This window comes from Salvelinus alpinus, chromosome 5 (assembly GCF_045679555.1).
Source record: "Salvelinus alpinus chromosome 5, SLU_Salpinus.1, whole genome shotgun sequence".
Classification (NCBI taxonomy): domain Eukaryota; kingdom Metazoa; phylum Chordata; class Actinopteri; order Salmoniformes; family Salmonidae; genus Salvelinus; species Salvelinus alpinus.
The window spans coordinates 91,490,537-91,503,016 of NC_092090.1; the positions used below are offsets into that span (position 1 = coordinate 91,490,537).

Here is a 12,480-nt window from a genome sequence, read left to right on the forward strand (position 1 = left end):
CCCTCGAAGCAGTGTTACCCATGCAGAGCAAGGGGAACAACTACTCCAAGTCTCAGAGCGAGTGACGTTTGAAACGCTATTAGCGCTCACCCCGCTAACTAGCTAGCCATTTCACATCGGTTACACCAGCCTAATCTCGGGAGTTGATAGGCTTGAAGTCATAAACATCTCAATGCTTGAAGCATTGCGAAGAGCTGCTGGTAAAACGCACAAAAGTGCTGTTTGAATGAATGCTTACGAGCCTGCTGGTGCCTACCATCGCTCAGTCAGACTGCTCTATCAAATCATAGACTTAATTATAACATAATAACACACAGAAATACCAGCCTTAGGTCATTAATATGGTCGAATCCGGAAACTATAATTTCGAAAACAAAACGTTTATTCTTTCAGTGAAATACGGAATCGTTCCGTATTTTATCTAACGGGTGGCATCCATAAGTCTAAATATTCCTGTTACATTGCACAACCTTCAATGTTATGTCATAATTCTGGAAAATTAGTTCGCAATGAGCCAGGCGGCCCAAACTGTTGCATATACCCTGACTCTGCGTGCAATGAACGCAAGAGAAGTGACACAATTTCACCTGGTTAATATTGTCTGCTAACCTAGATTTCTTTTAGCTATATATCCAGGTTTAAAAATATATACGATTTTAAGAAAGGCATGGATGTTTATGGTTAGGTACACGTTGGAGCAACGACAGTCCTTTTTCGCGAATGCGCACTGCATCGATTATATGCAACGCAGGACACGCTAGATAAACTAGTAATATCATCAACCATGTGTAGTTATAACTAGTGATTATGATTGATTGATAGTTTTTTATAAGATAAGTTTAATGCTAGCTAGCAACTTACCTTGGCTTCTTACTGCATTCGCGTAACAGGCGGGCTCCTCGTGAGGCAGGTGGTTAGAGCGTTGGACTAGTTAACCGTAAGGTTGCAAGATTGAATCCCTGAGCTGACAAGGTAAAAATCTGTTGTTCTGCCCCAGAAACAAGGCAGTTAACCCACCGTTCCTAGGCCGTCATTGAAAATAAGAATGTGTTCTTAACTGACTTGCCTAGTTAAATAAAGGTGTAAAAAAAAATATATACCGATTTCCGATTGTTATGAAAACTTGAAATCGGCCCTAATTAATCGGCCATTCCGATTAATCGGTCGACCTCTACTCTCAATCTCTCTCTCTCTCTCTCTCTCTCTCTCTCTCTCTCTCTCTCTCTCTCTCTCTCTCTCTCTCTCTCTCTCTCTCTCTCTCTCAATATCTCTTTCAGTATCTCTCTCAATCTCTCTCTCTCTCTCTCTCTCTCTCTCTCTCTCTCTCTCTCTCTCTCTCTCTCTCTCTCTCTCTCTCAATATCTCTCTCTCAATATCTCTCTCTCTCTTTCTCCCAGAGCATAAATTAATCAAGAAACTATTACTCATGCGCTCAGCTCTAGAACATGTGCAATAGAAGAGAAAGGGAGGGAGAGGAAGAGAGAAAAAAGCAGGTAGCGAAAGAGGGAGTTCGGATGAAGAGAGAGGGAGTACAGATGGAGAGAGAGGGAGTGCGGATGGAGAGAGAGGGAGTACGGATGGAGAGAGAGGGAGTACGGATGGAGAGAGAGGGAGTACGGATGGAGAGAGAGGGAGGGAGTTCGGATGAAGAGAGAGGGAGTTCGGATGAAGAGAGAGGGAGTACAGATGGAGAGAGAGGGAGTACGGATGGAGAGAGAGGGAGTACGGATGAAGAGAGAGGGAGTACGGATGAAGAGAGAGGGAGTACGGGGGCAGATGGACAGAGAGGGAGTACGGGGGCAGATGGAGAGAGAGGGAGTACGGGGGCAGATGGAGAGAGAGACGGTGGCAAAAAGAGAGATCAGATTGGATGAGAAAGAGAAGACGAGGGAGAGATGAGATATGTATGGAGTTAAAGATAGACAGAGAACTTGTAAATGGAAGTGTACAGTATAGACAGAATGTGGGAGTGATTGAGAGGATGAGACAAAAGGATGGAGGGTGGGCTCTTGTTATGTCTGAGCTGAACTGACACTTCCCATATCCCTCTGGCGAGTTTCCTTCACACATTAGGTGTGTGTGTGTGTACATGTGCGTGTGTGCATGCCTACTTATGTGTGTGTTTGGCAATAGGGTTCTCTGGAAATGTTATTAAATATCACTCTGTTCCTCAAGACTCAGGAATAAGCAGCTTAGGTTATTTAGGATCTTTGTGTTTATTATTATTTATCTTCTGTCTGTTTTTCCAGATAATGCCACTGAGAATTCAGCTGGTATATACAGGAACTTCAGTTAACTCAGCCAGCACTGGCACTCAGTGATGACTTCCTCCTGTTCTCCAACCTATCAATCATAGGGTGGGCCCCAAATGGCACCCTATTTCCACATATAGTGGACGCATAGGGCTCTGGTCAAAAGTAGTGTACTATACAGTATAGGGAATAGTGGTACAAGTTGGGACGAAACCCCTCCATCATGTATGTCTTCTTCGCTGTCCTCTTTGGCTTAGAATTATGAAACATCACTTTATAGGACTTCAAGTTCAAAGCAAACAAATACTTGTGTCCTCCAGGGGCAATTTTCACTCTAAATGCATGCTCTCAATGCTCTCTCAATTCAATTTCAATTTAAGGGCTTTATTGGCATGGGAAACATGTTTACATTGCCAAAGCAAGTGAAATAGATAATAAACAAAAGTGAAACTAACAATAGAAAATGAACAGTAAACATTACAATCACAAAAGTTCCAAAAGGATAATGACATTTCAAATTATATTATTATGTCTATATACAGTGTTGTAATCATGTGCAAATAGTTAAAGTACAAAATGAAAAATAAATAAACATAAATATAGGTTGTATTTACAATGGTGTTTGTTCTTCACTGGTTCCATTTTCTTGTGGCAACAGCTCACAAATATTGCTGCTGTGATGCACACTGTGGTATTTCACCCAATAGATATGGGAGTTTATCAAAATTGGATTTGTTTTCAAATTCTTTGTGGGTCTGTGTAATCTGAGGTAAATATGTGTCTCTAATATGGTCATACATTTGGCAGGAGGTTAGGAAGTGCAGCTCAGTTTCCACCTCATTTTGTGGGCAGTGTGCACATAGCCTGTCTTCTCTTGAGAGCCAGGTCTGCCTTCTGCAGCCTTTCTCAATACAAAGGCTATGCTCACTGAGTCTGTACATAGTCAAAGATTTCCTTAATTTTGGGTCAGTCACTGTGGTCAGGTATTCCAACACTCCTTCCGTAGCCTCCAACTGCTCTTAAATGCAAGTAAAACTAAGTGCATGCTCTTCAACCGATCGCTGCCCGCACCTTCCCGCCCGTCCAGCATCACTACTCTGGACGGTTCTGACTTAGAATATGTGGACAACTACAAATACCTAGGTGTCTGGCTAGACTGTAAACTCTCCTTCCAGACTCACATTAAACATCTCCAATCCAAAATTAAATCTAGAGTCGGCTTCCTATTTCGCAACAAAGCATCCTTCACTCATGCTGCCAAAAATACCCTCGTAAAACTGACCATCCTACCGATCCTCGACTTCGGCGATGTCATTTACAAAATAGCCTCCAACACTCTACTCAACAAATTGGATGCAGTCTATCACAGTGCCATCCGTTTTGTCACCAAAGCCCCATATACTACCCACCACTGTGACCTGTATGATCTCGTTGGCTGGTCCTCGCTTCATACTCGTCGCCAAACCCACTGGCTCCAGGTCATCTACAAGTCTCTGCTAGGTAAAGCCACGCCTTATCTCAGCTCACTGGTCACCATAGCAGCACCCACCCGGAGCACACGCTCCAGCAGGTATATCTCACTGGTCATCCCCAAAGCCAATTCTTCCTTTGGCCGCCTCTCCTTCCAGTTCTCTGCTGCCAATGACTGGAACAAACAGCAAAAATCACTGAAGCTGGAGACTCTTACCTCCCTCACTAGCTTTAAGCATCAGCTGTCAGAGCAGCTCACAGATCACTGCACCTGTACATAGCTTATCTGTAAATAGCCCATCCAATCTACCTCATCCCCATACTGTATTTATTTATTTATCTTGCTCCTTTGCACCCCAGTATCTCAACTTGCACATTCATCTTCTGCACATCCTACCGTTCCAGTGTTTAATTGCTATATTGTAATTACTTTGCCACTATGGCCTATTTATTGCCTTACCTCTCTTATCCTACCTCATTTGCACATGCTGTATATAGATTGTTCTACTGTATTATTGATTGTCAGTTTGTTTATTCCATGTGTAACTCTGTGTTGTTGTATGTGTCAAACTACTTTTTTAAATCTTGGCCAGGTCGCAGTTGCAAATGAGAACTTGTTCTCAACTAGCCTACCTGGTTAAATAAAGGTAAAATACATCAATATAAATACAATTCCGCCACTCTGTACTCTCTGTTTAGGGCCAAATAGCATTCTAGTTTGCTCTGTTTTTTTGTTGATTCTTTCCGATGTGTCAAGTAATTATATTTTTGTTTTCTCATGATTTGGTTGGTTCTAATTCTGTTGCTGTCCTGGGGCTCTGTTTGTGTTTTTGAACAGAGCCCCAGGACCAGCTTGCTTAGGTGGCTCTTCTCCAGGTTAATTTCTCTGTAGATGGTGGCTTTGTTATGGATGGTTTGGGAATAGCTTCCTTTTAGGTGGTTGTAGAATTTAACGTCTCTTTTCTGGATTTTGATCATTAGCGGGTATCGGCCTAATTCTGCTCTGCGTGCATGATTTGGTGTTTTACATTGTACACAGAGGATATTTTAGCAGAATTCTGCATGCAGAGTCTCAATTTGGTGTTTGTTCCATTTTGTGAATTCGTGGTTGGTGAGCGGACCCCAGACCTCACAACCAGAAAGGGCAATGGATTCTATAACTGATTCAAGTATTTTTTGCCAGATCTTAATTTGTATGTCGAATTTGATGTTCCTTTTGATGGCATAGCTGGCCCTTCTTGCCTTGTCTCTCAGATCGTTCACATGTTTGCGGAAGTTACCTGTGGCGCTGATGTTTAGGCCGAGGTATGTATAGTTTTTTTTGTGCTCTAGGTCAATGATGTCTAGATGGAATTTGTATTCGTGGTCCTGGCAACTGGACCTTTAATGGAACACCGTTATTTTTGTCTTACTGAGATTTAACTGTCAGGGCCCAGGTCTGACAGAATCTGTGCAGAAGATCTAGGTGCTGCTTAAGCTGCATCCCGGTCTCACCCCCTGGCCCTGTGGAAATAAATGTTTGTGTTTTTTGCCTATTTTAAACACACACTTGTTGTTTGTGTACATGGATTTGATAATGTCATATGTTTTTCCCCCAACATCACTTTCCATCAATTTGTATAGCAGGCCCTCATGCCAAATTGAGTAGAATAATTTTTTTAAATCAACAAAGCATGAGAAAACTTTGCCTTTGGTTTGTTTGTTTGTCAACTGAGTGTGCAGGGTGAATACGTGGTGTGTCGTAAGATAATTTGGTAAAAAGCCCATTTGACATTTGCTCAGTACATTGTTTTCACTGAGGAAATGTAAGAGTCTGTTGTTACTGCTAATGCAGAGGATTTCCCCAAGGTTGCTGTTGACGCATATCCCACGGTAGTTATTGGGGTCAAATTTGTCTCCACTTTTGTGGATTGGGGTGATCAGTTCTTGGTTCCAAATATTGGTGAAGATGCCAGAGCTAAGGATGATGTTAAAGAGTTTAAGTATAGCCAATTGGAATTTGTGGTCTGCATATTTGATCATTTAGGATACCATCAACCCCACAGGCCTTTTTGGGTTGGAGGGTTTGTATTTTGTCCTGTAGTTCATTCAATGTATTTGGAGAATCCAGTGGGTTCTGGTAGTCTTTAATAGTTGATTCTAAGATTTGTATTTGATCATGTATATGTTTTTGCTGTTTGTTCTTTGTTATAGAGCCTTTGTTCTTTGATAATGGCTGTTTAGTTGTTGTTTAGTGGTTATCCAATTTTCCCAGAAGTGGTTAGATTCTATGGATTCTTCAATTACACTGAGCTGCTTTCTGACGTGCTGTTCCTTCTTTTTCCGTAGTGTATTTCTGTATTGTTTTAGTGTTTCACCATAGTGTTTTTGGTTGGATAGGTTACTCAATTTCTTTCTTAGGTTTTTGCATTCTTCATCAAACCATTTGTCATTGTTGTTAATTTTCTTAGGTTGTCTGCTTCACATTTTTAGATTTGATAGGGAAGCTGAGAGGTCAAATAGACGGTGTAGGTTTTCTACTGCTATGTTTACACCTTTACTATTACAGTGAAACATTTTGTCCAGGAAATTGTCTAGAAGCAATTGAATTTGTTGTTGCCTAATTGTTTTTGGTAGATTTCCTCACTACTTTCCTTCCATCTATAGCATTTCTTAATATTATTCAGTTCCTTTGGCTTTGATGCCTCATGATTGATCATAGCTCTGTTCAAGTAGAGTGTGATTTTGCTGTGATCTGATAGGTGTGTCAGTGGACTGACTGTGAACGCTCTGAGACTCTGGGTTGAGGTCAGTGAGGTCAGTGATTAAGTAGTCTACAGTACTACTGCCAAGAGATGAACTATAGGTGTACCTACTGTACGAGTCCCCTTGAAGCCTACCATTGACTATGGACATACCCAGCGTCCGACAGAGCCGCAGGAGTTGTGAGTGTGACCCATTTCTGTTTGTTATGTTGTCGTAGTTGTGTCATGGGGGCGTATGGTGGAGGGAATTTTGTCACCTCCAGGTAGGTGTTTGGCCCCCTGTGTGCTGAGGGTGTCAGGTTCTTGTCCAATTCTGGCATTTAGGTCGCTACAGACTAGTACATGTCCCTGGGCCTGGAAATTGTTGATCTCCCCTCTAGGATGGCAAACCAGTCATCGTTAAAGTATGGGGATTCTATTGGGGGGGATGTAGGTAGCACACATGAGGACATTTATCTCTGTTGAGATAATTTCCTTATTAATTTCTAGCCAGATGTAAAATGTTCCTGTTTTGATTAATTTAATAGAGTGGGTCAGGTCTGCTCTATACCAAATGTAGGATGAAAATGTCTGTATTTCCAATTTCTTTGATGAAGTCCAGGTTCCTGCTCTTTAGACCAAAGGCAGATGACCTCAGACAATGACAGGGAGCTGTGAAACTCTCCTGTCATTGTTAGGCTCAAGAATTTTCACACCTCTCACTTCACACAGCTAATTGAAGTTGCAGCCAGGTCAGCTCTGTCCTAGCAGCTTGGTAGCTTAGTAGCCTTATTTATTAAGCTTTATACAACACAATTATCTAGAGATTATTGTCTTTTACTTTTTGCCTTCAGAAGTAGGTTCAGACTAAACATTACTCACTCAGTTTTGTGTTGGATGGTATTTCCAGGTTCCTCTGTGTTTCTTCTGCAGGTTTTGGTTTGTTAGATGTTTTTTCATGATAGTCCTTGGTAGTAATAATCCATTCAGGTAATTTTGTCCGAAATCAAGATTTTAGGTCTGGAATTTGGATTTGGATTGAAGGTTTTGATGTTGAGGTTAGTATCCTGTATAAGAGCCTCGCGGACAAAATGGAAGTTTATCTACATTTATCCAACTTGCATCTGTTTGCAGAAGAACTCAGGAGCCCATGAGAAAATATAGTTAGAAAAGCACACGGGTTCATCTTTTACTCATTAGTGTGTGAGCGTGTGTGTGTGTGAGTGTGCATGCGTGCATGCGTGTGTGAGTGCCAATGAAAGAGTCCTGCTCATCGCTAGCAGTTAAATACCTCCTCTGTGAGTGTGAATAATTACAGTCATGATCATTAACAAATGAATGATCAAAAATAGTCTCTCTCTGTCTATCTTCTCTCTCTCTTGTTCTCTCTCTCTCTCTCTTTCTCTCTCTATTTTCTCTCTGTCCCTCTTGTCTCTCCTCTCTTCTTCCCTCTTTCATCTCTTTTCTCAAGCTCCTTTTCTGTGTTTGTTTTTAACAGCTCAGCAGCCGTACACAATGTGCTTCCGGGTCAAATTCTACCCTCACGAGCCAATGAAGATCAAAGAGGAGCTCACCAGGTAGTGACCTTGATGCTGATTGGCTAGAGAACACTTTTCATTCATTCCCTACAGTATGACTGGTTCCTAACATTATCCAAGGCTGTCTAAGCGAGCAGACAGGAGGGTATTTGATGATGGCCATTTCTGGTTCTATTTCATGGACAATTTGGCAGGCGATGCTGGGATAACTGCTGCTCTCTCCCAGCTCTGCCGGAAATGTACATGTTAAAAACGTATTGGAAATACAAATATTATACACTAACACATTTTATTGTAATACAAATTGAATTGTAACATGTTAAAAATGCTTTCTACCCGTCTTTGCTTTCAACAAACACCTGAAAAGCTGTTTTCGCTCGAGACATGACCCTCAGCAGTTGTGTATTGCAGACAGCACAGAGAAGTGTTAGGAACTGCTCAGTGTTTTTGTGATCTGTTGAGGTTGTCCAAAGGTGTGTGTGTGTGAGTGTGTGTGAGAGAGAGAGAGAGAGAGAGAGAGAGAGAGAGAGAGAGAGAGAGAGAGAGAGAGAGAGAGAGAGAGAGAGAGAGAGAGAGAGAGAGAGAGAGAGAGAGAGAGAGAGAGAGAGACAGAGACACTGTAATACATCATTATGAACCTGTTCTCCCAGGATGCTGCATGCTCTCCATCTGAGATGTGAAGCATCTCTCTATCCCTCCCTTCAGATGCTCCTTCTTAGTGTTTTTCATCTCTGGCTGTTGTGTAAAGTGCTATTTGACATGGAAGTAAGAGCACCATTAGCTCCAGAGGTAAAGTGCCGTGGAACAAGTTTGAGAGTCTAGGGGTTGGGGGGGTGGAGCGGGGACCTCTAGGGGCAGAAGTAGGGCTCTCCAACCCCAAACAGCAGCATTAGAGCTTGGCCATTAGTGACGCATGGCGCTGGTCACTGGAGCATACACAGAGGCCTCTGAGTCTAAACTCTCTCGGTGTCTAACATGATGTAGTACTCATCACAGGGTGCTATGGAGGTCTACATCACCCTAGAATTCACCATTCAATGGTCTGCATGGTCTCAGAGCCGCTTGGAAATGTGTCTGACTGAGTATCAGTGCAGTAAATACATTCCAGGCTATTACATATAAAATACAGTAATGTAAAACAGTAATGAAATACAGTAATGTAATACAGTACAAAAAAAATGCAGTACTGCACATGCACATTCATAGAAGATTCTATATTGGATTGTATTCGTTCTACTAGTCTGTGTAGGGTTTCTGGTTGCAACAGTGGCTATGTTGTTGTTGTGGATCAATGTGCTGTCCCCATAGTAATCTGAGGGCATGGTTGACTTCACACATTCAACCACATGACAAGTCCTAGAAAGAGAGCCAGAGGACAATAGTTAGAGATAGTTACATCACAGAGAAAAGAGTAACAGAGTCTTTGAGAAGAGGAGATATGGAGTGTGTTACAGACATACTACATTTGAATGGATGTTATGTTAAAGAGAATGGCCACACAGATTTTAAAGTTTGTTTTAGAGAGAGCCAAGGAATATAGTTATAGTCTATTATTGGAAAGGGGAATATTTCCTTGTGAATATGGGTAGATGTTATTAGTCTGTCGGTAGCTCTAGTTATACCAGACAGCCTTTAGAAATAAACCAATTCAGACGCAGTCGGCTTTTTAGTTCCATTGAATTTTTCATGTTTTTCTTTTAATCGGCCTTGCTCGGGTTTAGTCCCTTCATCTGTGGGTGAGTGTGTGCCGTCTGAGTGTGTGTATTAGGTACAAGTTGAGTCAGTGTCCTTTGTGTGCGTGCGTGCGTGTTTGTTTCTGACGTGATTATGTAGGTTGTCAGTTGCCTCTGGAAGTTTTCTGGACAATGCCACTCTCCATGGTTTCTATGGTACAGATGTCTATGTTTCTTCATCTTCTCTCCAGTAACAGGGGACACATTTGCACAAGTAATAAATATTGAAGCCGTGTCCATAGTAACTGTGGTAGAGGTCGCCATGGTAACCGATCTCTTGTAGGGGTGATTCCCATAGCAACTGATCTCGGAGTGGTATAATTAATGGCAATGGCACATTGGTTTTAAAAATGCTTTTAGTGGATGTGGATACTGTCTTTATTGGTCATGACATGGTTCTACCACCATACTATGTTGTTTATAAATTATACTTGTGTTGAAGACCATTCATGTAAAGTGTGACAATTATGATGATGGACTTTGATCATTAGTTTGACAGTACATTCGGAAAGTATTCAGGCCCCTTGACTTTTTCCACATTGTTACCTTACAGCTTTATTCTAAAATGGATTACATCGTTTTTTTCCCTCATCAATCAACACACAATACCCCATAATGACAAAGAAAAAATGGTTTTTAGAAATTTTAGCAAATGTATTAAAATAAAAAACTGAAATATCACATTTACGTAAGTATTCAGACCTTTTACTCAGTACTTTGTTGAAGTACCTTTGGCAGCGATTACAGCCAGGAGTCTTCTTGGGTATGACGCTGCAAGCTTGGTACACCTGTATTTAGGGAGTTTCTCCCATTCTTCTCTGCAGATCCTCTCAAGCTCTGTCAGGTTGGATGGGGAGCTTCGCTGCACAGCTATTTTCAGGTCTCTCCAGAGATGTTCGATCGGGTTCATGTCCGGTCTCTGGCTGGTCCACTCAAGGACATTCAGAGATTTGTCACGAAGCCACTCCTGCGTTGTCTTGGCTGTGTGCTTAGCGTCATTGTCCTGTTGGAAGGTGAACCTTCGTCCCAGTCTGAGGTCCTGAGCACTCTTGAGCAGGTTTTCAACTAGGATCTCTCTGTACTTTGCTCCGTTCATCTTTCCCTCAATCATGACTTGTCTCCCAGTCCCTGCTGCTGAAAAACATCCCCACAGCATGATGCTACCAATTTTCCTCCAGATGTGACGCTTGGCATTCAGGCCAAAGAGTTCAATCTTGGTTTCAACAGACCAGAGAATTTTGTTTATCAGTGTTTATCAGTTTTAATCAAAAATAACAAACGGGTGTTTTCCAGCATACAGTGTTCAGCTGTGCGCTCCTGGCCTGAGTCCTTTAGGTGCCTATTGGAAAACTCCAAGCGGGCTGTCATGTGCCTTTTACTGAGGAGTGGCTTCCGTTTGGCCACTCTACCATAAAGGCCTGATTGTTGGAGTGCTGCAGAGATGGTTGTCCTTCTGGAACGTTCTCCCATTTCTACAGAGGAACTCAGAAGCCCTTCTCCCCCGATTGCTCAGTTTTGCCGGGCGGCCAGATACAGGAAGAGTCTTGGTGGTTCCAAACTTCTTCCATTTAGGAATGATGGAGGCCACTGTGTTCTTGGGGACCTTCAATGCTGCAGACATTGTTTGGTAACCTTCCTCAGATCTGTGCCTCGACACAATCCTGTCTCATGGCTTGGTTTTGGCTCTGACATGTACTGTTAACTGTGGGACCTTATATAGACAGGTATGTGCCTTTCCAAATCATGTCCATTCAATTGAATTTACCACAGGTGGACTCCAATCAAGTTGTAGAAACATCTCAAGGATGTTCAATGGAAGCAGGATGCACCTGAGCTCAATTTTTTGTCTCATAGCAAAGGGTCTGAATACTTATATAAATACTTTTTTATTTTATATATTTTATTTTATAAATGTGCAAAAAAAATCATTATGGGGTATATATTGTGTGTAGATTGATGAGGGGGGAAAAAGTACTTTAATCCATTTTAGAATAAGGCTGTAACGTAACAAAATATGGAAAAAGGTAAGGGGTCTGAATACTTTCCGAATGCACTGTGGGCATTCAGAATAGCAGGCTACAGTGTATCTTGAGTAACCATGTGTCTATAAGCAGGCACAGTGTCTGTGGTTGACCCCTGTATGCGTCTCTGTGCAGGTATCTACTCTATCTGCAGCTGAAGAGGGACGTCTACCACGGTCGTCTCTTGTGCCCCTTCGCTGACGCAGCCTACCTGGGGGCCTGTATCGTACAGGGTGAGCCCCGCTCTGACATCATCACTCTCATTTACATGCACAGGAATTAACAATAGATTCGCTGTGATACCTGACTCATTAGTACGAGTACCTTCTCAAACGATATGAACCCTGGCCCTACTCTCCAAGCTGAGATCTCTCATCCCTACGCAAACGCTTCCGGCAGCAGAGTAATACAACCTGACAGCAGCCCAGAGTAATACAACCTGACAGCAGCCCAGAGTAATACAACCTGACAGCAGCCCAGAGTAATACAACCTGACAGCAGCCCAGAGTAATACAACCTGACAGCAGCCCAGAGTAATACAACCTGACAGCAGCCCAGAGTAATACAACCTGACAGCAGCCCAGAGTAATACAACCTGACAGCAGCCCAGAGTAATACAACTTGACAGCAGCCCAGAGTAATACAACTTGAGAGAAGAAATGCAACCTGAGTATTACAACCTGACAGCAGCCCAGAGTAATACAACTTGAGAGAAGAAATGCAACCTGAGTATTACAACCTGA

At 42.3% G+C, this 12,480-nt stretch overlaps 1 protein-coding gene across 2 annotated transcripts in view; it reads left to right on the forward strand.

Moving 5' to 3' along the window:
- frmd3 (FERM domain containing 3) overlaps positions 1-12,480 on the forward strand; it is a 96,571-nt gene that overhangs the window by 42,444 nt on the left and 41,647 nt on the right. For both annotated transcript variants that reach the window (XM_071404137.1, XM_071404138.1), the window contains exons 4-5: positions 7,944-8,022; positions 11,873-11,970. In XM_071404137.1, coding sequence (XP_071260238.1) covers positions 7,944-8,022; positions 11,873-11,970 — 177 coding nt within the window. The remainder of the gene's footprint in view (positions 1-7,943; positions 8,023-11,872; positions 11,971-12,480) is intronic.